Source organism: Sus scrofa, chromosome 6, assembly GCF_000003025.6.
Source record: "Sus scrofa isolate TJ Tabasco breed Duroc chromosome 6, Sscrofa11.1, whole genome shotgun sequence".
Taxonomy (NCBI): domain Eukaryota; kingdom Metazoa; phylum Chordata; class Mammalia; order Artiodactyla; family Suidae; genus Sus; species Sus scrofa.
Window position 1 is genome coordinate 163,436,620 of NC_010448.4, and position 26,085 is coordinate 163,462,704.

Genomic DNA, 26,085 nt, shown 5'->3' on the forward strand with positions numbered 1-26,085 from the left:
GATCCTTCCATGGTCAGTCCCTGTGGGCAGCCGGGGCACACAGAGGAGTGGGCAGCAGGAACGCACGAGGCAGCCATGCGCAGAAGGCATAATGATGGAAACGACAGTGAGCGCGAAGGCAGGGAGGCGGAAAAAGGAAGTTATCTGAACTCAAGTACCATCTACCAAAGGGAAGGAGGAACACAGTCCAGAAGCCTGCATGACGGAGCCTTAAATTATGAAGCAAAGACTTCAGAAAGGGCCTCTCCACCTCATGTAAATGAGAAATCCTCAGCCTATGGAGACAAAGAAAAACGAGCCACCCAGGCATATATTGAAAAACATACAATGGATGCCTACGAGATAAAGTTTGAAATTTTCAGCTTCGTGTTCAAAGCTAAGCACCCTTTGAAGACAACCTTCCCATGAACACCTCCACTCATGCAGGTCCCTCACCGCATCACCTGTATCTCTGCCTTTCTCATTAAACTGGTGCAACTCTCAGGGTGGGACCGTAGACGTTGCCCCTGTGTCCCCTGTGCAAAGATGCAGGATGGATGGATGCTTAGGGCGGGTCTGATGGAGTCAATGAATAGTCTTTCTGTTTATCTGGGATGACAGCCAGCCCGTGATGGGCTGGAAGAGATTGGGGGTGAGCTGCCCGCTAACTTCCTCACATCTATACGGTCCAACTTTCACTGGTTAAATGTTCTGTCAGCTTCTCTCATTTACCTACTTGATCAGTTTCAAGGTAAAATCCAACAGGCAAGGGAGAGATTTTATCCTCCTCATTCTGGATGGGAAGGTGTGGTCCAGAGCTGGGGTGGAACTTATCTGAGGTCATAGAGAAACCTGGCCCCGGGACCCAGCTGCTCTCCCTGCCGGGGCAGACCTTGACCCAGCCACATCTCCTGGGGTCACCCAGGGCAGTGGGGAGAGGGGAGAGGGCTCTGCCTATAGGGCAGGGGTGCCCCGGAAGGATGGGCCAGCGCACCTGCCCACCACCATCAGCTCCTGCTCTGTCGCCTTCTTGCGGAAGCGCTGCCACACGTCAATGGTGAACAGGGTGCTGCTGCTGTTGAAGATGGAGGTGAGTGAGCTCATGAGGGCGGCCATGATCACGGCAACCATCAGGCCCCGCAGACCTGGGGGGAGATGAGGTCTCTGTGGACAGCTGGCTGGCTTGGCCCGCACCCATGGAGACTGCAGGGTCCAGCAAAGTCAGGAGGTTAGGGGAGGGGTAGTGAGTGGAGGCACTGAGTGAGGCTCCCACCCAGGACTCCAGGAGACCCATAGATCGAGAGGCTGGGTTTGGCCACGCTCTGCCTCTGCCTTTCTCTGCAGCTTTGGCTGAGTCCTCTGCCCTTCCTGAGCCTTTTCCCTCATCTGCACCATTAAGGGATGAAGACCGGGTGATCTTCAAAGTTCCCTGCAGCCTTGACACCTCAGTCTGAGTTTTAACCCTTGCAGATACTTGGTTCGTGGGGCCTGAAGGAGAGGTGGATGACTTAATAATTGAGTGTGTTTTTCAGTGTTTTGTACCTTTCTCATTGATACCGTGGTGCCAGGCTGAAGCCTCAGCTTGGGAGGCAGAAGCCTTGAGATTTTTTTTAGGTTTTAATTAGTCAATTGATTAATTTTAATCTAATTTTAAAAGGTTATTTTCCACTCAGTTACAACAAGATATTGGCTATATTCCCTGTCTCGGACAATACACATTTGAGCCTATCTTATACCAGCAGTTTGTACCTCCCAGGCCCCTGCGCCTCTCACTGGGAACTATTAGGTTGTTCCCTATAACTTTGAATCTGCTTCTTTTTCGTTACATTCACTAGTTTGTTGTATTTTTTAGATTCCACATGTAAGTGATAGCATATAGTATTTGTCTTTGTCTGACTTCACTTAGTATGATAACCTCTAGGTCCATCCATGTTGCTGCAAATGGGAAAATTGTCATTCTTTTTTATGGCTGAGTAGTATTCCATTGTATAGACATCTATACTAATCTTCTTTATCCATTCATCTGTGGATGGACACTTAGGTTGCTTCCATGTCTTGGCGATTATAAATAATCCTGCTATGAACATTGAGGTGTGTGTATCTTTTCAAATTAGTGTTTTTGTTTTTTTCAGATATGTAGCCAGGAGCGGAATTGCCAGGTCATATGGTAGTCCTATTTTTAGTTTTTTGAGAAACTTCCATACTGTTTTCTACAGTCAGAAGCCCTGGATTTGTTTCCTGGTTCTTCAGGAACTAGGTGTGTGATCTTTGGATCAGACCTGACCCTTTCTGGGCCTGTTTTCCACCTGAAGCTGGGGAGGGTGGGGCCACTGATATCTGAAGTTTATGCTATTCTGATGATGAAGCATCTAGAAACACGACTGCCAACCCCCAGGGACTCACCCACGGGCATGAGACCCATGACCAGCCTGGGGTAGGCGATGTTGGAACACCCCACACGGGCTCCACAGATTCTTTGGCAGACGTCAGGGTCCACACAGCCCACCTCATCTGCAGGAGAAATGAGGCAGTTAGACCAATCATCTCGTGCCTTCTCCAGGGGGCCCCACACCTGCTCTCTGACCCTCCAGGGAAAGCGTTCATTGGGGACTCTGGCAGGGGCCAGCATCTAGAGGGTCAAAGGGCAGGGGTGTTGGGTACTATGATTTAGTGGCCTCTGATATACATCTCAGCCACATACTACTCTGCAAAGCCTGACAGAGTCTTTCGGGGTTTAGGCCTTGTATTTTCATAAAAGGCAAATAGCCTTATAAGGCACCCAAAAGACCTGAATTGGTCTTTGTCTTATAAAGAGAATGCAGGGGGTTATTTTCTTTTTGATTTTTATCTTTTTCGATCATGCCCATGGCATGCAGAAGTTCCCAGGCCAGGGACTGAACCCGTGCCACAGTAGTGATTTGAGCCACAGCAGGGATGACACTGGATCTTTAACCCGCTAGGCCACCAGGGAACTCCTTTTTTTTTTTTTTTTTCCAGGAGTTAAAAAATGACAGACACAAATTTCTTCTACCGAAACACAGTCTCTGCCTGGCCCACAAAGCCTCCCGTAACTGCTCCGTGTTCTTAATAGAAAGGTTGGGACCCGCTCTTGCCCGGAAGGAGGCCGGCTCTTACCTGGGTACAGGGCCCGGCTGATCATGCCAGGCATGACGATGAAGAACATGGGCAGGACCTTCAGGTAGCCCCCCAGCACAGAGCCTCCCTTGGCGTGGGACAGACTCTTGGCGGAGAGAGACCTCTGCACAATGACCTGAAAAGGCAGCGCCATCGGAAGCCTGCGCTCAGGCCGGCTCAGCTCAGCACAGGCGAGCCCCGTGTGGCCACGGACGGTTCCCCACACCTGCGCCCACCCCTCCCCAGCCCGCCGCGCAGCCACACACCCGGCTGGCCCGCAGGAGCCACCCCCGTTGGTGGTGGGCCGGGCATCACCTGGTCCGTGCACCAGCACCAGGTGGCCAGCACCGTGAGCCCGAAAATGAGGCCCGGCCACGGGATGTCCCCATTCACAGGGTCCCGGAGCATGTGGAAGGCGTCAGGCCGGGGGAGGTGACAGGTGGTATTGGGAACAGTGACATTAGGGATGGCCTGCTGGTACCGCTGCTCCAGGCCTGGGTACCAGCCCACCTCCTGAAAGCCTATGTGGAGAGACCACGGTGAGTGAAATAGCCCCACTGGGCCTGTCACCCCCCCGCCCCAAGATCCCAGTCGTGTGTGGGTCCCCTGGGCTTGGGGCTGGTATAGGACTTGGGGATGAGAGAGGGATGTGGGGTTCAGGCCCCTGGTGTGCAGGTGAGAATCCTGCTCCTCGGGATCCCTGGCCTGCAAGGGGGGACATGGCTCTGTGCTCTGGAACCTTCTTGTCAAACTACGGAGGTGACAGCCAGACAGATCGGAGAAGAGCTTAGAGAAGAGGGTGGGGTGTAGTCAAGCTGCTTCCTTACCCAGAAACATGAGGACCAGGGCTCCCCCCACCATGATCACCGTTTGCAGGGCGTCTGTGTAGATGACGGCCATGAGGCCCCCTGCGGACCCAAGGAGAGGGCCCGTCAACACCAGCAGGGGGTTCCTGGCGGGGCGCCCGCCCTGGGCTTGGCCGTACGGGGAGACCAGAGAAGACACGGAGCCCTCAGCAGGGGACCTCTGGCTGCTGCTCTGGTCCCTACCTCATGCTCTCTCTGGCCCGCCTGGCAGATGGGCTGCTCACAAGCCCTCAGGGCTCGCTCTTTCTGTCCCCCGCGGCCTCTGGCGGGTGTTCTATGCTGTCCCGAGTTCTTTCCTTTGCTGTCCCATTAGCTCCTCGGGAGACCCCTTCCCCTCAACCCCAACTCAACACCTATTTAAACCGCCCCTCATCTTTCCAGGTGCCCCCACCAGGAGTCAGTCTGCCCTGCGCTGTGACAGGTGCCCAGGCCCGCTTGAGGGGCTCTGGAGGAGGCAGAAGGCAGGCTTGTGGCTCTTGTCTAGAGCAGCCTGTCGCGACTCTCGTCCTGGTGACGGCCCCCCATCCACCACCCTATTCCCTGTTGGGGGTCATTCTCCGCATCTCCTGGCATCTCTCCTCTCCCAGGGTCTCTCCGGCTGCTCTGTTTCCTCCCGTTTCCGCCTTTTCTGACTCCCCTTTCTCTGTGGCACTGAGTCGTTCCTCCTCTCCCTCCGATTCTGCATCTCCGCCTGCCTCTCTCCGTGTCCCTCCTGTTTCTCATCCTCACCCACCTGCCAGTCTTCACTCTGCCCTCTCTGGACCTGTCTCCTCCAGTCCTAGCCTTTGTGTCCCTGTCATCCTCGCCCATCTCAGCCTCTGCTTCCAGAGCCTGCATCCACAGATCTCCCCGCAGCCCTACCTGTGATGGTGTAGACGGCTGTTACCACCAGCAGGATCGCCGTGGAGAGGTAAAGGTTCCAGCCCAGGGCCATCTGGATGAAGAGGGCTCCAGAGAAGAGGTCGGTCTGCAGGGACCGGGGCCCAGGAGTCCAGGTCACCCGAGGCCCCCTGTGTGCCACTAGGGTATGTCACCTTCCCCCTCAACGGTACCAGGGCCCCTCAGCCCTCACAGCATGTGCCACACTCAGAGGATGGGCTTGGTCTTGAGCCACTGAGGAGCCATGGGGGTTGCACAGCAGAGGAGAACCTGGACCTGAGAGCCATGCCACAGACAGGGTCGTGTGCTGGGTGACGGGGCCAAGGGACACACTGAGGACGGGAGGCAGGAGCTGGGGCTGGAGAGGAAGAAGCCCCTGGGGAGAGGCCAGGACCTCAGAGGGTCCCTGACTGCTCCCTGAAGGAGCACGGGCCCACTCAGCTGCCAGATGGGCCCATGGGAACTGATGGGCAGGAGCCCTAGTGCCGAGGACACGGGTCCTGGGTCCCCACGTGCTTGGACTTGTTGGAGGACTTGGGGTCACGGCCTTTGCCCAAGCTGACTTAGGGGTGTTTACAAGCATCGGTGGAACAAGAGACTATACCATTTTGCCAGCCCTGGGCCTAGTGAATGAATGGTTCTTTCAGGGCACACCTGCTGGTCCCTTTCCGTGAGTGTTTTATGACCCATGACAGGGGCTACAGCATGACAGAGTCACAGGAGGCTCAGACTGGGCCCCAGGACCCAAACATTAGTTCCAGCCCCAGAGCTAGTGCTCAGTGTGGACCTGGGCAAGTCATTTGACCTGGGTTTGTCTTCTGAGTTTACGTCAACAGAGGAAGAATAGGCTTTTTCTCACGGCAGCATTCTAGGCAACCTAATGCTCAGTGCTGAATGAAGAATCAATGAACGGGAAGATAAATGAGTGAATGAACTTTACAGTGCGAATTCTTTGGATGGAGGGGCTGCTGTTCACTCAGCAAACATTCATTACCCATCTCTAATTACTGCTCTGCTCAGGGGGGCATGCAATGAAGGGATGTGGAGTCATCCTCCCTTTCTCTTATCCTTCCTCCATCCATCCATCCATCCATCCATCCCCATCCATCCATCCATCCCCATCCATCCATCCATCCCCATCCATCCATCCATCCATCCCCATCCATCCATCATCCATTCCTCCATCCATCCCCATCCATCCATCCATCCCCATCCATCCATCATCCATTCCTCCATCCATCCCCCATCCATCCATCCATCCATTCATCCATCCCCATCCATCCATCCATCCCCCATCCATCCATTCATCCCCCCATCCATCCATCCATCCATCCATCCCCATCCATCCATCCATCCACCCATCCCCCATCCATCCATCCATCCATCCACCCATCCCCCATCCATCCATCCATCCATCCATCCATTCATCCATCCATCCCCATCCATCCATCATCCATTCCTCCATCCATCCCCATCCATGTACATGTACACTTGGATCCTCTGGCCCCCAAATCGCTTTTTCAGGTACTGAGGCATTGTGACCACTCCAGCTGCAATGTACATCCATCCCCCATCCATCCACCCATCCCCCATCCATCCATCCATCCATCCATTCCCCATCCATCATCCATCCATCCATCCATCCATCCATCCATCCATCCCCATCCATCCCCCATCCATCCATCCCCCATCCATCCATCCCCATCCATCCATCCATTCATTCATCCATCCATCCATCCCCATCCATCCATCCATCCCCATCCATCCATCCATACCCCATCCATCCATTCCCCCATCCATCCTTTCATCCATCCATCCATCCCCCCATCACCCCATCCATCACCCCATTCCCATCCCCCATCCATCCCATCACCTGGTCCACCCATCCATTGCAGCAGGTACTCACCGAAATCTTGGTGAAGATGTAGAGGATGAGAGAAAGGACAGACATGTACACCTGGATCCTCTGGCCCCCAAATCGCTTCTTCAGGTACTGAGGCATTGTGACCACTCCAGCTGCAATGTACACGGGAACAAAGATCCAGCCGAGGGCCAGAAGCAGCCAGGTTGCCTGGGAGAGTGGGGAGAAGAAGGCGTCCATGTTCTAGATGCAGATGGAGGGGTGGTCTGTGCAGAGGAGAGCCCCGGGCAGGGAGGTAAGGGACCAGGGGACTGGTCTCAGTCCTGCGTGACCTCTGATGAGGTCCTCCAGGCCTTGCTTTACTCGTCTGTAAAACGGGGTCTCAATTCACCATACAGCCTCCCCAAGCACCTCTGAGGTTCCCCTTAGCACTGAGGCCAGGGATGGGGTGGGGTGGGGTGGGTTCAGGTCCCCTTTATCGCTGACGAGTCTTGAGGCCGCTTCCTTACATTCCACTCAAAGCCGCCCACAGCAAGGCCTCCGGCGGCCCCTGTCCCAGCCAGGCCGATGAACAAGCCACTGCCCACATTGCTGGACATCAGAGATGCTCCGATCTGCAAGGCACAAGTGGGGTCAAGGGTCAGGGGTCAGTTTTCATCTGAATCAATCTAGAAGCAGCACTATGAGCTTCAGGAGCTGGGAAGGAGGCAGAGAGAGAACAGGACCTGAACTCAGGAAATGTGAGACCAGAAGGAGGAGCGGAAGTGGGGGAGCAGGTGGCCAGGGGCTCTAGGACCCTGGGCTTAGCCCGCAGCCCTGCCCTTGGAGGAGGGCACTGCCACATTCCTTTCCCATGGGGCGCGTGTCCCCAAGCCCTGAGCCATGTCCATTTGGGGGCACCCCCCCCCCGGCCTTGGGCTTCCTGATGCCCGCAGGGAGACCCAGAGCTCCGCTGTCTGCACACGGCCGGGGACCCCTGCTCACTCTCCTGGACGGACCCGAGGAGACTGTCCTGCTTCTGTCCCTCGGACTGACTCATTCCCAGGGCTGTGATCTGGGGGCGGGGGGAGACCAGCTGAGTAGAACAGCCCCTGAGGGGTTTGCTTTCTTCTGTCCCTGCCCCTGTGATTGGTCCCCCACATCTCTGGCGGGGGGGTGTCTGTCAGGCTGAGGGTGTGAAAGCTCCTTGTGCTCACCCTGTCCCAGGTACACGAATCTTCCAGAGAGCCCTGCAGGCTTCCTGCTTCCTCTGCTCTCCGGGGAGTCTCTTACCAGCAGTGTGCCGGGAAGATGGTGAGAACCACATGGGTTCACCCTCACTTTCTGTCATCCAGCACCGTGGCTTCATTAAGATGACACAGGGTACAAGACTCCACCGCTGGTGGAGTGTGGGAGTGTGCAGGTGCGTGTGGGAGTGTGCAGGTGCGTGCGTGCACACACATGCTGTGTGGGAGGCAGGTGTGCCCCCAGCTTCAGCCGCCCCGGAGCCGATGACTCCACTCTTAGTTTTGAGGCAGGGCTCACCTGCCTCCATCCTAGTTTAAGAAGAGGAAGTTAGCCTTGGACCAAGAGGAACAAGGGGGTGGCCCCGGGGTAGCGGGGAGCCTGGGGTTCACAAAGGCTTCGGGACGATTACTCTACTCGGTGGGGTTTTACCTCTATGGTGTCCCCCATTCACGAGGAACTGCTCTTCAATGTCAGGCTCATGCGTCACCTTCCCAAGAAAACCCTTCCTCATCCCACATCCGCCCTCTGGAGGTCAGAGGCCACCTCCAAGTGCTCACACGCCCAGTGCCTCCACCCAGCTCAGCCGGAGCAGGTGGTTTCTGAGCCTGCCCTGCTCAGCTCTGAGCTTCTCTAGGACGGCACACTCTGGTGGGCTCTGTAGGGCCAGCGTCCAGCCGGGGGCCCACAAGTAAGAGGCCAGTCCCAGGTGTGCGTTTGCAAGATCTCTCAGGGTGTCTCGCGCATCTGGACCAGAAAGAAGGGGCCCAGAGCCAGGAGACCCCTGGGGGGCTGTAGCCTTGGTCCAGATGGGAGAAGGTGAGGAGGAGGCTGGGAGGTGAGAGGAGGGGAGGGGGGAAGGCCAACTCACCGGCCACCAGCTCATGGACCTCCCGGCCAGGAAGTAGCCGCCGACGGTCCCTCGGCTGGCACGAATGGACGACTGGAAAAGAAACGGAGACAGTGAGGATTTCTGGAGCCTCCCCAAGCTCTGCCCTTGGCCCCAGGCTCCCTGCCCTCCGTGCACGTGCCACGGGGATGCGGGGTGGGGACGGGGGCAGAAGGAGTCACCATCTTTCAGTCCCTGTCCTTGGTGAGTCAGCTCCTCCTTGGGGCTCCTTGGGGCTGGTGTGAAGAGCAAAGGAGCCGTCGGGGGTGAAAGGCCCTCATGAAGGCACAGCCCTGAGCACGTGCCCTAGGCCCCTGCCACTGTGCTGCCATGCCCCATCCTGCCCTCTGTCCAAAGGTTGCTTCCGCAAAGGCCACGACCACAAGGAAAGTTTAAAGCTTGTTTTCAACCTTCTTGGATACTCTTTAGCCCAAGGTTAGAAAGCAGGGATTATAGTGTCTACAGAATTATTGAGGTTTCTTTATAGATTTTAACATTTCGAAATATTGTTCTCCATACCTATTGAATCTAATCCTAGGTTAGTATTATACAATAACTGTTGTATATTTAACTTTTATAACATTGTTAAAAATGCATAAGACGACATTATAAACACAAATGTGCTGGGGGCTCTCAAGTTACCATGGCAGGAAGACCCCCCTGGCCCCTGGCCCAGCCAGCCCCCAACTTGGGGCTGGGAGGTCTCTGCTCCGAGGTGTCCGGTGCTGGCCTGAAGTCAGACCCCACACTGCTGGGGCCCAGCCTGGACCCTGGAGCAAACCCTGTCCTGTACTGGGAGGTGTGATCAGGTAGCAGCCTGTTTGAAGAATTTCTCTGAAGCCTGAAAGGGGAGTGGGGAGCAGAAGAAGTTTCTCTCAAGATGCAGGGGCCGAGTCCAGCACAGCCCATGGGGAAAGATAAATTTGAAGCCCTTATTAAGATGCCCACGGGTGTCTGATGGGGTCTGCAGACAGGAGAAATACCTGGAAGAGGGGAAGGGAAGAGGGAAATTGAACGAAGCTTCTCTTCCCCAAGAGAAAGCCATTGATTAGTCACTAGGTGTGGCCAGTGTGCAGGGCCAGCTGCGGGTCAAGCCTTTGCTTGGACTCCCCTGTGTCATCTGTGGTCCTTAAGGAGAACAGATGAACAGAAAGCATTTTCGTTACAGACGAGGAAATCAGGGCCCCCAGCGGGGAGCAACGTGGCCAAAGTCACGGAGGAGCCGGTGCATCTCATGGCCCTCCGCCTCCCGGGAGCCAGCGAGCCTCTGTCTCCCCATCTCGTCCTCACGCCGGCATGAGAAGCAGGCAGTGTTTATCCCTCTTCACAGATGAGCCGATTGAGGCCCAGAGAGGGTTCGTGACCTTGCCGTAGGCTCCTAAGTGACCCTCCCCATCGCCGCCCCGGGCTCAGATCACTCTCTGCCTCAAAGTGGAATCTAAAGGTGTTGGCCTGTCCCTCATGTGCCACCGAGAGCAGCCATCACTGACCCCAGCAGGCTGTGTGCTGGGCACTGTGCAGGATGCTTAAATGCCTCGCGTTCCTGAATGAACACTCTGTAGGGCAGTCCTTTTTATTTTCACTGTCCAGGTGAGAAAACGGAGGCTCCGTGTGTTCCCAGGACCACGTGGCCCTAAGGGTTGGAGCTGGCATCTGAACACCAGGCTCCCTGACCTCCAAGCCTGGCCCCCTGTCCTGGGCACCAAGATGCCAGTAAACAATGGAGAACAGAAGCACCTTGGCATCTGCCTGGCTCCCTTCCTGTGGGTGCACAGTCCTCGGCAGCTTTAGAGAGCATGGCTCCTTGCCAGGATGCTGTCTAGTGGAGGGTGCGGTGGGGCCAGGAGCCCTGCATTCTCCTGGATCTTGGCAAGCGGAAGAGGGCAGGAAGGGGACTCCTGGAGGCCAGGGGTGGGTGGGGCCGAAGGCAGCAGGTGCCCAGACACAGGGAGGCAGGAGAGGGGGGTCCCAGCCTGGTGTGCCTCTGGCTCGCTGGGTGACCTCAGGCAAGTCACACCCCTCTCTGGGCCTCAGTGGCCCATTTCTAAAGGGAGGGGTTGGGGAGGATGATGCCTGAAGGTCCTCCCGCCTCAGCCCCTGTGCTTCCTGAAGACGCCTTCCTGCTGCGCTCCCTGACCCCAGCTCCACGCCCAGCCACTGATGAGCGCCTCCTCTGCCTCCCCTGCCAGCCCCCCACCCCGCCCTGCGGGCCCACTCACCCAGACCCCCACGGCGATGACGAAGACAAAGTAGACGACCAGGACTGCGATGTCATAGGCGTGCAGGCTGACTCCGGAGCCCAGGGCCGAGTGTGAGGCTGTCGCAGTGCTGCCCGAGTTTCCCGAAGCCCCAGGCCCCATGGCTGCCAGCTCCAGGCTCTTCTGCAGCTCGGGCATCACCAGGCTGGACTTTGAGGCTCTCCTGGCTTCATTCCTTTCCTTTAATGATTAAACAGCCCCGAGGGCCGTGGCCGCGGGGGAAGTCCTGAAAGTCGCGGCCCCACGTCTCCCAACTGCTGCCGCCCCCATCCCTGCCCCCTCCCCCTGCACGTGCATACCTACACACGCTCACACGTGGATACACACGCTCACACGTGCACCCTCCACCCCTGAGAGGAGCAGAAGGAAGGGAGCCGAGTCGGGGCGTCCTGGACGGGGAAGGACTTCAGAATCAAGGTGTTCAAGCTCCTGCGTGCGTGGAGGGGAGACGGAAGCCCGGGGAGGGGAGGCGGGCTGGGCCTGGAGCCAGGGTTTCCCAATGGTCGGATCCGTGCACTCCCCCTTTGCTCTTTTTCACAGCGTAGGAAACCGGCCTGGGCAGAGCCATGGTTTGTGCAAGCACAGAGCAAAGGCAGCATTCCCATGTGCTGGGCCACACCCCTGCCCTGTGCTGTGACAAACAAATGCTCCTGAAAGGGACACGGAGCACCCTGGGCCCAGGGCAGACATCTGCCCCAAATGCCCAATGTACCGAGACGGGGAGTCAGGAGTGGGGGTTCAGGCCCCGGCAGCCCACTTTCAGTTCCAACTGCCCCCTCCCGCAACAGCAGGTGGGTAGGCAGGTCGCTAAGCGACTCTGAGCCTGGTGTCCTCCTCAGTGTGGCCTCACGGGGCCACTGAGGTTGGGATGAGGTCGGGGTGAGTTCCTGAGACCCTGACTGTGAGCTCAGCGGCTACCACAGAGAAGTGACCCCGCCAGCCAAGGGGTCCAGACAGCAGGCCCACAGGTGTGCCTGCTCACACCTTCCTTCTAAGTAGCTGAACTTGGGACACTTCAGTCTTGTGAGTACCTGTTTGCATCCAGCTGCACACGTAGGCCGAGGGCCAGGTCGGAGCTGCAGGTAAGGGGGCCCTGCTGCCTGCTCTCCCTCCAGCATCCTAGGGTTCCAGGCCTGTCCAGTCTGTCCAGAGGGGCCCTCTTTGCCAATAGGCTATGTTCTTCCCTGCCAGGCCATCCAGGGGTCCCAGGAATTTACCCTTAATCAAGAGATGATGAGTGGATAAGCACACCTACTCATAAACCTCAAAGGAGCTGTGACTTCTCACTGGCGGGATTCTCAGGTAAGCTCTGCCTCTTATGCCTCAAGCCATAAATCTCGATAAATCTCTTTATAGAGAAAACTAAATGCAAGCGTCCACTTGGCTACTTACCAGTTGTGTGAGTTCAAACAATCCTGTTTTTTCTCCTTTCCTCTGTCAAGTGGTGTTATAATAATAGTTTCCATGTCATTGGGCGGCAGGGCGTTTACATCAAAATACAGTTTCTAAAGCACTGGGCACCAGTCTTGTCTCACTGGCTTGACGCATCAAAGTTTCTGTCTTGCTTATACCGCCGGACAGCGCCCTGATGCGTGGTGGCGGGGTGGGGGTAGTATAATTCTCTGCATCCTCTCTGGCCAGTTGGACTCTGCGAATGAAAAATGTTAAATTACGAGTCCAGTCATCACACACTCCTAGGATTATTTCTAGCCAAATAACCAGAGACACAGATACCACAGCTGATGCACGGGGATATCCACTCTCACCCGTTTGCAAGGACGAGCCCCTTGAGATGACCTAAGTGCTTAATGGTGCGGGGGCGGGGGGTGTAAAGGGGCTGTGTTTCACCCAACTGCTGCGGTTTATTTCCTTGTGGAAGGAGCTTTTTATATACAGGAGTAATCTTGTTCCCGTCTCCTCACTTACTCCTCGCATGCTTTTGTGAATTTGGGGCGAGAACTGACTGTAGGGTCCTGCAACTTCTTTCCGTCTAAGGAATAGGCAACCCACAGGAGACGTGTTCTCAGTGGGGTTCAGTCTTGAAGTCAGTTTGGCAGTGAGGGCTCCGTCCCTGTGGGCAGAGACTCTCCATACCTGTAACAAGCAAATGAAACAGCCTAATAGTGGAATTCCTCACCGGGTTATCCAGGCACCCACTCACGTAGGCTAACTTTATCTTACAAAATGATTTACAAAGGTGAAATTGAACGCACCGTCTGCCTTAATCCTTCGTATTATTTCTCAATTAGTTTAGCCGTATTTAAGGGGATGCAATTGCGGTGTCTATCAATCATTCTGAAGTGTAGTCTCTGCAGCAGTGGCATCAGCATTACCTGGGAACATCTTAAAAATGCAAATTGGACTCTACCCAGATCGACCGAATCAGAAACTCTGTGGGTGGTGCCCAGGGGGTGGTGTTTGAACAAGTTCTCCAGGTGGTACCCATGCATGCGGAGTTGGCAAGCACGCATTCTTTGGCACACACACACAATACTGGATGATGAAAATATACTAACATGTAACTAGTAATTGTCTTGGAGAGGTGGGGCTGTAGATGTGTGTGTGTATGTTTCAGTGTTAGTTAATGTTAAATTATCCCATTTTTCAGGTATTTTTGTGGATTTCTTGGCTTATGTTCATTAATAAATCCCATAGGTTGGAAGAGCAATTCTTGCTGTCTTTTGGGGTGAATTATCAGCTTTAAATTTATCACAGCTAGGCAGGGATAGAGATATTTGTAGTTTAGGAGCATAGATACATGTTTCCATTTAAGAATTTCTTTATTTTTAAATAATTACCAATTTACAGGAAATTGCAAAGATAGAATCGAAAGCAATCAATTTTTGAATATTATCCAGATATCTTGCAACCTCGATCTAACTGCTTATCAATTCCTGGAGTTTCTGTTTTGTTTTGTTTGTTTTGTTTTACAATTCCTGGGGATTTTCTTTATAGAGAATCTCTTCCTATAGGAACAGCCTGTCATGTTTTACTCTTGCTGCAGGCCGATGTTCAGAAATAAAATTTCCTAAGATTTCTCCTAGTTAATATTTTCCTCTTTAGCCTCTGTCTCTTTTTCACTTATACCTCAGGACAGGGCTCTGGTGATTGTCAAGGAAGTTGTGATGCAGCATAGAGACAGGTAAACATGCCCAAGGGAAGGGAAAAGTTTGTGGGAGGTGAAAAAATTCCCAACTTGGGCCAACCGATAATCAACTAATTTATCTATCCCCAGCCCTGAAAAAGGGGGAGGCATAATCAGTAGAATCATCCCCTGGTTTATATTCAAGGTAAAATGTCATATTACAGTGAAACAGAAAATAAGCCTACAGTTCAACCAATTTTGAAAAATGCACATGTCTGTTAATTGTGCCCTGGGCACGTTTCTATCATTCGAGAGGGTTCTTCTACCCTCTTCTCGTCAACCCCTCCTCTGACTACTATTCTACTATTTTACAGCGTAGATCAGCTTTGCCTGTTGTAGACATGCACACACACGGAGTCGCACTGTGCATATTTTTTGGTGTCTTGCCTCTTTTATTAGCATAATGTTTTGAGATTCACCGACAATGTTGCATGTATCACGCGTTTTTCTTTTTGCTGCCAAATGGTATTCCATGTCAGAATACACCACCAGTTTAGCCATTTGCTTGGTGATGGGCACCTGGACTATTTCTAGTTTTTGGCTATTATGAATAAGACCATTATGGACATTCTGATACAAAGAGATTTGTGGATATGATGTCATTTCTCTCGGAGTAGAGTTGTTGTGTCATTGGGTAGATGTGTCCTTTATATGGAACTGCCAGTCCTTAGACACAACAGCAGTACAGCAGTGTGAGGGGGTTTTTCTGCTATCACAACCCTGCAACATAGAGTGTTGCCAAGAGTTTAAAGGTCTTGATGAAAAAGTTATTAGTCTTGATAAGCCAACTACCTTTGTTGGTTCACTGTCTTAGTTTTAGGAGCAAGGATTTTCTGAAGCACATAGCTAAGTTATTTTTATCTGGCCTCAGTATTCCTTAGCATAGCACAGAAACGTCTTCCCAACCCCTCTATCATTTGGGTCAGGGAGAGGTAATTATATTAATTTCCATTGTTGACAGAGTATTGGGCAGTCTGTCTATCCATCTATCTCTCTATCATGCATTCAAATATGTACACGTAAATGTACATGTATAAATTATACACTAGAGGAAGTGAATCATGAGATTGTTGTGGGAATGGCAAGTTCAAAATCTGTGTGGCAAAAGCCAGCAGCCTGGAGATTCGGGGAAGGGCAGACATCATGAGTCCAAAATCTGCAGGACAGGCCAGCAAACTGGAAACAGAGGCAGGGTTTCTACTTCAGAGCCTTGAGCCAGAATTGCTTCTTCTTTGGGAAACTTCGGTCTTTGTTCTTAAGGTTTTCGATTGATTGACTGAGGCCCACCCACATTGTGGAGGGTATTCTGCTTTTCTTAAGTCTACTGATTTAAACACCAGTCACATCTAAAAATTACCTTCATAGCGGCATATACATTGCTGTTTCACCAAATAATTTGGGGCCAGAGCCTGGCCAAGCTTGCACATATAATTAACCATCCAGATGGACACAGAGTCGCTGTTAAATCCTGTTTACTTCTAGCTATAAATAATATTAATCCAAGCATAAATTTATTTTTAAGAACAATCTAGTCATCTTATTAAGAGATTTGTTTCTAATAGGAGTTCTTCTGTAGTGCGGTGGGTTATGGAACTAGCATTGTCGCTGCTGTGGCTCAGGTCACCACCGTGGCATGGGTTTGATCCCTGGCCCGGGAACTTCCACAGGCTGTGGGCATGGCCCGAAAAAACGAAGAGATTTATTTCTAATAAAACTTGACTTTCTATATTTGATATTGTTTATCAAAATTGATAATATATTTACAATGTTTTCTCAACTGTTCTGATAAAAATCATCATAACAAATAATAAAGGAACATTTAAAACTTATGGGCGCCAGCATAAAACTGATTTATGATTTCGTTGTAGAAAATGATAATAGGGTTATCATAAAATATTTTCAAACCTAATGTTTCATATTGATATAAAATCTGGGGAAGCTTTATTTTAAAATGTCAGTACTTACAAAGGTCTGGAAATTATACTTTTGCAACTATTTTAATAAGTATAAAATTTTAGTATTAATAAAAATGTTTAAGGGATTACAGTTACTCAAGTTCTTTTGGAAGATACTGATGCAAAATATTGAAGGTGACAAGGATTAAGCCCCATAGTCTCTCCCTAAGGGAAGCCATCATGGTACAAGGAAAAATATACAATGATGTTTGTTAAAAATGTCAGACAGACTTTATTCAGGACCTTCATTATAAGTAGAGGGCCACTGCAATGGGATGTTACAGTGGAGGAGAGACATGGGGCTCAGATCCAAATGCAGCGTGAGCAACGTGGGGATTCAATGGGAATTCACAGCCGAGCAGCAGGGGGAAGTCGGCGAATAGAAAATCACCAGGACGAAACGTCAGCAGGAAGGGGATCCTGGCTACACCAGCCTAACAGGATTTTTGCGGAATGAAGGCAGGTCGGGATGAGCAGACGCCACATGGGAGGTGATGGAGGATGAGGATCCTGGTCAGACACTGCGGATACCAGGTATCGAGGGGGGGATTCTGATTAAACGGATCTCCCAGGGTTCCCGCTAACACTGGATTTTATTAGGGACGTCCACAGATGGGCCTGGGAGAAGGCTCGATCCCCTGACTAAACTCTGATCAAGCACAAGAATCTTCGTCCGTGTCAAGAGACAACATTCTGTCAACAGCTGAGGAGAAAGAGCACTTGTATCTTCTTATCTCTTTTTTTAAAAAAGACCTTCATCGAGGTTTAATTACATGCAAAGCATGTAATGTGTACATATTGAACATACGGAATGTGTACAATCTGATGAGTTTGAACACATGCAAATTCCTGTGATACCATCACCACAATCAAGGTAGCAGACTATCCAATACTTGCCAGAGGTTCCCTGTGTTCCTTTGGTTTTTTTTGGGGAGGTGTGTGTGTGTGTGTGTGTGTGTGTGTGTGTGTGTGTGTGTGTGTGTGTGTTAAAAACACTTAACATAAGGTCTCTCTATCCTTTGAACAAATTTTGAAGAACACACTTGTACATTGCTCCCTAGGTCCTATGCCGAAGATGTGGAAACAACCCCACCCAAGTTCCCTCAACAGATACCTGGATGAAGAATAAGGGTGCATACGTACAACGTAGTCATAACACTTTAACTGGATTATGTTGGTGGAACTTTGTGCAGCCATCTTCCTGCATTGCCATATTTTTTATATTATCAGGAGTTGCTTCATTTGCATCTATTGTTCTAGGGAATCTAGTTTCCTAAGAAAATATTTGACGTCCTTTCCTCTCCACTTCGGGAGATTCCAGCTAAGTCCGGAAAAGGACCTGGGCCCCTGTACTTTCATGTATACAGAGGCTTGACTCTAAGTCACTGTCTCCTTCCCTACGAGGAAAATAAGGAAACACACTCGAAGGCAGAATGTTTTGTTCCTGATCACACGATGGAATTCTAGACACAGATGCTCAGACTCTTGAGATCTGCGTGGTCTTTCTTATTCTGTAGAGACCTGGGATTCTCCCTAACATCTTTTGGTTAATGCTGTTCACTGCGAATGATATTTTCTATAGTTTGTGCCAATAGGTTTCGCAAGTGTGAATTTATAACCTGTTTAACAGACTCTATTTCTTCAGTTGCTGGGTAAGTTTCCCTTCTCCTTAGTAAATAAATAGTCTGAGATTTGGATTTCAAAGAAAACTCCTAGATAGACATTATACGTATTAAGTGGGAAAATGTGTGTTGAGTGATGTGTTGAAGTATTGTGTGTGTGTGTGTCTGTGTGTGTGTGTGAGATCCACTGTTGTTACCTACATGATTGTTGGCGGATGGAAGATAAAAAGGGATGTATACCCTGTGGAAACATTTATGAATAAGCAGGGGAGAGATACTTAAGAGTTAATTTATTTATTTATTTTTGGCCACCATTGGGAGTTTCCAGGCCAGGGATCAGATCCAAGGCACAGGTGTGACCTCAGCTGCAGGTGTAGCAACACCAGATCCTTAAGCCACTGTGCCCGCTTGGGACCGAACCTGTATCCCAGTGCCCCCAAGATGCTGCTGATCTCATTTCACCACAATGGGAACTCCTAAGTGTGATTTTTTTAAAAAGAGGAAGTCAGGTGCTGCGGAAAGAGCACAGAATTGAGTCATACAGACCTTGAATTTTAATCCTGATTCTTCTGTTTACTGGCTGTGTGACCATGGGCACAATACCTGGCAAAGAGTAGGGCCTGGGTATATTTGGATGCTGTTATTCTTATTCTTTTAAAGAGCTTGCAGGATATTTAGGAGGCGTGTATGCATTTGAGTGTACGACTTCTCAACTGTATCACAGTAACAGTCTCCTGCTATTTATGTAGAAAATAGTCTCTCTGACTAAGAGTTTGCCAACCTCATCACATAATCCAACATCTTCACAGTGACAAGTGAGCGTTATCTAAAATTATAATGATTATAGCTACCATTTATTGGTACTGGCTATTTTTCTGATTCCATGTTATTTCTGACATAAAAATCTTGCTTGGACTTCCTCAGTGGTTTAGTGGGTTAAGGATCTGGTGTTGTCACTGCTGTGGCTCTGGTCACTGCTATGGCACGGGTTTGATCCCTGACCCAGGAACTTCTGCTTGCCAAGGGTGTGGCCAAAACAAAACAAACCTTTCTGGGGAGACACCATACCGTTTTTCACAGAAGCATTACCATATTACATTCTCATCAACACTGCACAAGAGTTCCAGTAGCTCCACATTCTTGCCAACACTTCTTTCCTGTGTTTTCTTAAATTATTCTTTAAATGTTTATAATAGCTATCCTGTTGGGGTGAGGTGGTATCCCATTGCCTTTTTTTTTTTTTCTTTTTAGGGCCACACCTGCAGCATATGGAAGTTCCCAGGCTAGAGGTCGAATCAGAGCTACAGCTACAGGCCTAGGTCGCAGCCACAGCAACCCCAGATCCAAGGTGCATCTTTGGCCTATACCGCAGCTCACAGCCACGCCAGATCCTTCACCCACTGAGAGAGGCCAGGGATCGAACCCCCATCCTCGTGGACACTATGTCTGGTTCTGAACTTGCTGAGCCACAACAGGCGCTACCCCCACTGTGTTTCTGATTTGCATCTTCTTAATGATTAGTGATGCTGAGCATCATTTCACGCGCTTACGGGCTATTTGTGTATCTTCTACGAAGAAGCATCTGTTCGACTTTTTTTGCCACTTTTGAATGGGGTGCGTTTATTTTTTTGTTTTTGAGCCTTAGGTGTTCTTTATATAATCTGGATATTAATCTTTATCCATATATGATCGGCAAATATTTTCTCCCATTACACAGGTTGCCTTTTCATTCCGTTTTGATGTAGTTAAATTTATTTTCCTTTTTGCCTGTGCTTTTGGTCTTATATCCAAATCATTGCCAAGTCCAATATCATGAAAAATTTCCCCGTGTTTTCTTCTAAGAGTTTTCTATTTTCAGCTGTTATACTTAGGCCTTTGACCCATTTTGAGTTACTTTTTTTCCGTGTGGTGTAAAGTGAAGGTCTAACTTCGTCACTTTGCATGCAGATATCCATTCCCAGCAGAGTTATTCAAAGGACTCTCTCCACTGAGTGGTCTTGGCGGTCCTTCTTAGGATCATTTAACCCTAGACACGAGGGTTTATTTCTCGGCTCTATTCTATTCATTTGGTCTGAATGTCTATCTTTATGTCAGTATCATATTCTTATGATTGCTCTCGCTTTGTAGTAAGTTTTGAAATCACGAAGTATGAGTCTTTCAGTTTTCTTTTTTCCCCCCAATATTGTTTGGGTTATTCAAAGTACTTTGAAGTTCCATATGAATTTTAGGTGTTTTTTTTTTTTTTTAATCATTGAATTTTTTCATGCTGTTGTTTTGCTTTGTTTTACTTTTTAGGGCCACACCTGTGGCATATGTACGTTCCCAGGCTAGGGGTCCATTTGGCCCTGCAGCTGCCAACCTACACCACATCTCATGGCAACACTGGAACTTTAACCCACTGATCAAGGCCGGAGATTGAACCCATATCCTCATGGATACTATTTGGGTTCATTACCGCTGAGCCATGATATGGGAACTCTTTTTTTAAAAAAATAGGAATTTCATTGATTCTGTTCCTTCCCTTGGGTAGAATTTACATCTTAATGATATTAAGTCTCTCAATCCATGAACACGGGGTGTGTTTCCATTTATTTATGTCTTTAATTTCTTTCAGAAATGTTTTATGGTTTTCATTGAGCAAATCATTCACTTCCCTGATTCATTCTTGAGTGTTTTATACTTTTTGATACTATTGTAAATCGATTGGTTGTTGTTGTTGTCCTTTTAGGGCCACACCCACAGCATATGGAGGTTCCCAGGCTAGGGGTCTAATCCGAGCGGTAGCCCCCGGCCTACACCAGAGCCACAGCAACTCTGGATCCTTAACCCACTGAGCGAGGCCAGGGATCGAACCCGCAACCTCATGGTTCCCAGTCAGATTCGTTTCCACCGTGCCACGATGGGAACTCAGGAATATTTTTTTAAAATTTCCTTTTTAGGTTGTTCATTGTTAATGTATAGAAATGGAATGATTTTTCTTTTCTTTTCTTTTCTTTCTTTCTTTTTTTTTTTTTTTTTTTTTTGCTTTTTAGGGCTGCACTTGCAGCATATGGAGGTTCCCAGGCTAGGGGTCCAACTGGAGCTACAGCTGCTGGCCTACGCCACAGCCACAGCAACATCAGATCCAAGCCGTGTCTGTGACCTACACCACAGCTCACAGAAACGCTGGATCCTTAACCTACTGAGCGAGGCCAGGGATTGAACCGGCAACTTCATGGTTCCTAGTCGGATTTGTTTCCACTGCGCCATGATGGGAACTTCCCCAAAATGCAATGATTTTTGTGTGTTGATTTTGCATTCTGCTACTTGGCTGAATTCATTTATCAGTTCAAACAGGGTTTTTTTGGCAGACTCTTTAGAATTTTCTATGTACAGGATTATACACTCTGTGAACAGAGATGATCTTACTTCCTTTCCAATAGGGATGTCTTTTATTTATCTTTCTCGCCTAATTCTGCTGGTCAGAACTTTCGGTGTTAGGCTGCATAGAAGTGGCCAAAGCGAACCTCCTGACCTTGTTGCTGATGGTTGAGGAAAGTTTCTCCCTCTTTCACCACTGAGTGTGAGGTTCCTTCTGGGTTTTCATAAATGGCTTTTATTATGTTGACAGTTTTTCCTCTGTTCGTAGTTGCTGAGTGTCTTTATCATGTGAGGATTTTGAATTTTGTCATTTTGGGGGGGGGGTCTTTTGTCTTTTTTTTTTTTAGGGCCACACCCATGGCACATGAGGTTCCCAGGCTAGGGGTCCAATTGGAGCTACAGCCACAGGCCTACACTAGAGCCACAGCAAATGTGGGATCTGAGCCATATCTGCAACCTACACCACAGCTCACAGCAACGCCGGATCCTTAACCCCCTGAGCAAGGCCAGGGATCGAACCCGCAACTTCACGGCTCCTAGTCGGATTCGTTTCCACTGCGCCATGACAGAAACGCTGTCCTGTGTTTTTTTTCTGCATCAGTTGAGATGGGCCTGTGGTTTTCCTCCTTTCATTTTACTAATGTGATATATTATTTTGATCAATTTTTATGTTGAAACATTCTTTCAATCCAGGAATCAATCCTGGTTCATGCTGTATAATGCTTTTAATGTGCTACCGAATCCTGTTTGCTGATATTTTGCTGAGGATTTTGCATCAGTGTTCATGGAGGATACTGGTCCTCGGTTTCCTTTTCTCGCAGCGTCTTTGGTGTCGGTATTAAGGCAGCGTTAATCAGTCTTTGCCTAGCAGTGCAGAGTTTCTCTCTTCGCATGTGCTATTTAATAGTCAGAGCATTTTCAAGGGGCTTAATTCGACGATTGTGGAGCTCTTTTCCTTCATAGTTCCCTTCCTTCTGGAGCTTAGCCTTTCATCTTCATGCCACCTGACCCTCCTGAAAGTTTTCATGTCTTCTCAACTGGCTTTTTTGGGTTTTGTGTGCGTTCTCTGCCGACGGTTAAAAAATTTGTCTCCTAGGTGATTGTAGGGCTTGCCTCATTAATTTTATGGTGTTTATTTCCTAAGATTTGTAAGATGTTATTTCACATATTTTTCTTATCACTGCTTATTGATGTTGGGTCCTATCTTTGTTACTTCATCACAGCTGGAATCAGAAGTTTCATCCATTGTTTGAATTTCTCATGCCAAGAAAATAGCAGGTGAGTAAAGTTGCTTCTATCTTGGCAGGAGTAATCTATGCTTATCTTCAGGAAGCGGGAGAGCTAACGTCACACAGAGGAGGTAGGGAAGAAAATGTTTGTTTATAGCATCAGTTAATCTCAGCTGGTCGGGTTGACTGAAGGCTTATCTCCAGAGCTATTTGAGCCTTGGTAAATTAGGTGGAATCTATCAGCCGAAGATATATGACGTTCTGAAACCATGGGTCTGTGCGTTGTTACAGAGCAAGAAGAATCAGGCTGTCTTCACTGCTTAGGAACGATACTTTTATTTAACATTAGCAGCAGATTGTGGTGGCAGCTGAATGTAGGGGATGTCAGGATTCAAAGATTAAGTCTGGTCACATAGCAAGAAGAGATACATGTGAACAGCTCAGCACGAGACCCCTGCTATAGGGAGATTTGGGGCTTCTTAGCACTAGGGTGCTTCACGGAACAGTCCTGGTGGTTTGAGATCTGAAGACAATGTATACCCTGTGTGATGCACCCTGTGGGTAGACCAAGAAGCCTGTTCCTCAGAGCTGCAACCCCCTCTTAATACTTAACCTTCTTCTGTCGTTATGTACTATGTCCTTTGTAATAAAGCTATTTTTAAGTATAAACCGAGTCTTCTGAGTCATTTCAACAAATATGGAAAGTTCTTAGTATGTAATTTACACAGTTTGGCACCTAGATGATCCATTAGGATTTCACTTGTTGCTCCATTTCTCTGTTTAAGGAACACTTCATTGATACATTACTTACGTCTAGTAAAATATATAGTCAAAGTATAGTTTGATGCATTTTTAGAAACGTCCACAATGTAATCATGCCACATTCAAGACAGAAGCTTTGCATGGCCTCCAAAACCTCCCTCTTGTCCCCTGATGTCCCCTTTGGGAAATATTAACAGCAAATGGGAAAACGCAGCATCCATGGTTTGAGAAGGTCTTGGTGATAAAAATCGTACCTACCTCAGGGACAAGGATCTCAGTCATCATGTGAGTTTAGCTACACAGGTTCACAGAGATGCTGTGACAGGAAGAGCTGAAAGCTTGAGGAATCTAGAGTAAATAGGAGACGAGGGAGAAGGTTAAGGTTAGCCATGGTCTTAAGATCTGCTGTGAGGTCACCAGGAAAAGACAGCTTGCAGGCGTTTAGATTCGTTTACTCTTCAATGCACATGCAGCAAGCAGTGCACGGGGCGGTGTACAGCCGATGCTCTGGTGGCCCCCAGATCTCCCTTCAAGACGGAGTCACCCACTCCCCAAGTTGCCAAGAGCATCAGTGGTTATGATTTCTTAGCTAAGTGTCTTTATGGGAATTGTGTGCAGCCAAAGCAAGCTCCTCGTCAAAGGTCCTGCATCCCTGTCAGGGAGAAGGGCAGCCCGTACTGATGGCTGGCCTGCAGGGTATGAAGGTCTGCACCCCACCTCCCCATCTCTAGCCCCCGTTTCCTGGTAGAAAAACCCTAAGGGACCATTCCTCGCACCCACTTTTGTTGTTGCTCCATTACAGTTCAACAATTCTTCCTGCTAAATCCTGCTTCATTCATTTGCCCATTGGCGTTGATCCCAAGTCTATACCCCGATAAACTTCCCATATGCAGTTCTACATCTTAGAGACAGTTTCTCAGACGCCTCATCTAAGACAGCATTTTATTCTGTGCTTTCCACAAAGGGAAAAATCCCCTAATGTCTAACAAAAAGTGATTACATTTGCTAGTAAGTTAGGTAAATTAAACACAACCTAAATGAATTGAGCAACACCTATAATCATGAATCAGAAGTCTCAATATATCAGTTGTCTTTAATCAAAATCCCGACAGGTTTTTTTAAAACTGAAAATTGTTAGGTGAGTCTAAAGTTGATGTAGGTGAAGGAATAACAACGTTTGAATCCTGTAAAACTCTTTGCTCTGGTCCAGGAACAGATTGATCCGGACAGTTGCATACAATGGAAAAAATATTTACTAAACCTCCAAGTGTTAGAGATGTACTGAGGGAAAAAATCTGGATGGCCCTGGAGGCTCATTTCTTTTCTTTTTTTTTTTTTTTTTTTTTTTTTTTTTTTTGTCTTTTTACGGCCGCACCTGGGGCACAGGGAAGTTCCCGGGCTAGGGGTCGAATCGGAGCTGTAGCTGCCGGCCACAGCCACAGTCACAGCCACGCAGGATCAGAGCTGTATCTGCGACCTACACCACAGCTCACGGCAAGGCCGGATCCTTAACCCACCGAGCGAGGCCAGGGATCGAACCTGCAACCTCATGGTTCCTAGTCGGATTCATTAACCACTGAGCCACAACAGGGACTCCAGCATCTCTTGATATTTTAGAATTATTCACCTTTCCATCTAAGTTACTTCATTAATCTTTCTGTTTCTGTAAAAGAAGCCATAGTAAAAAGCCAAAAACAAAGAGGTCGGTTGCCTTGTTTGGAGTGTATCAAGGAGGAAAAGAGCTGAGCATTGGCACAGCAACGCGGGGTGGGGATGGGAGCACCTGGAGGACGGGGAGGCAGCCTTGGGCCTTGGGGCCTGCAGGGGAGGGCGAAGGCCCTGGGGAGGCTTCCTGGGGCCTTCCCACTGAAAAGGCCTGACCCTTGCTGAAGCTCTCAAATGGAAGAACAAATCACGAGCTCCACACCCAACCAACCACGGGCCCCTTGAATGCTAGCAGTCCAAAGGTCCTTTCAAATCAATCTGCTCCAAACCAAATTCATCCACGCCCAGCCACCACGTTCCGCCCTCATGCATCAAAATTACTCTTCTGCCCTTCAGCCATACCGCAAATCATATTCTCTACAATCATCTAGCCAGTGGAATGCTGAAATCTGGGAGACATTTTCTAAGTCTTCAGTTTCCTCAATTTCTTCATTTTTATCAGTTTTACATCCCAAATAGATTTCAAATCTTTCCAATTACGCATTGCCTGCTCTGCTACTACTTTAGGTTCCCATCGTACTCCTCCCTGATGATATGTATGTATCATTATATTTTTACGTTAACATATATCCATATGGTCTATGTATTTGAGCATAAATAGACATAATCATGCATATAAGTCGATAAAATCATGCATGCATATACGCTCACTTACACATACACACGCCCTGTGCATGTACACATGATTAGGCTATGCATGCGTGTTTATATACACACGCATATGGACATATATTTCAATGCATATAAGCACACAGACATAAATATGTACAATAATTTATAAATATATGCACATATATTTGTGCATACATATATTTTTATATACATAGCTATGTATTATAACACACATGTATTATATGAGATTTAAGTATATAGATGTGTGAATGCATATATACACTAAAGTATATATTACAGATATTCCTTGAAATAACAAACTTCATAATTTTGCCTTTGTTTCTCTCTATAGCTCATTTTCCATCATTTTCTCACCATGGCTCCCATTCTAGTCACAGTAGTAAACTAAACAAGTTTTCCGCATGGACCTTCCTCTCTCATATCTCTTTCCAGCAGTTGGTCCCTCAACCTGGAAAACCTACTCTGCTCCTTTTCTTAAGTGGGCTAACTGTTCATTTTTTTTTCCCAATTCGTTTACTTATGTCTTTTTTTTTTTTTTTGCCTTTTCTAGGGCCACTCCCATG

The 26,085-nt window shown here is 49.0% G+C and overlaps 1 protein-coding gene across 6 annotated transcripts in view; it reads right to left on the reverse strand.

Moving 5' to 3' along the window:
• SLC5A9 (solute carrier family 5 member 9) overlaps window positions 1-26,085 on the reverse strand; it is a 139,299-nt gene that overhangs the window by 7,376 nt on the left and 105,838 nt on the right. For 5 of the 6 annotated variants that reach the window (XR_002345208.1, XR_002345207.1, XR_002345210.1 and 2 more), the window contains 12 exons: window positions 23,423-23,512; window positions 12,484-12,739; window positions 11,053-11,271; window positions 8,816-8,887; window positions 7,230-7,334; window positions 6,766-6,930; window positions 4,842-4,947; window positions 3,942-4,022; window positions 3,430-3,635; window positions 3,115-3,250; window positions 2,383-2,490; window positions 974-1,124 (listed from right to left, as the gene is read on the reverse strand). Coding sequence is in view for 1 of the 6 variants with exons in the window: in XM_021096677.1 (XP_020952336.1) it covers window positions 974-1,124; window positions 2,383-2,490; window positions 3,115-3,250; window positions 3,430-3,635; window positions 3,942-4,022; window positions 4,842-4,947; window positions 6,766-6,930; window positions 7,230-7,334; window positions 8,816-8,887; window positions 11,053-11,229 (1,307 nt within the window). In the remaining 5 variants the exon portion in view is untranslated. The other variant, XR_002345211.1, reaches the window with a different exon arrangement.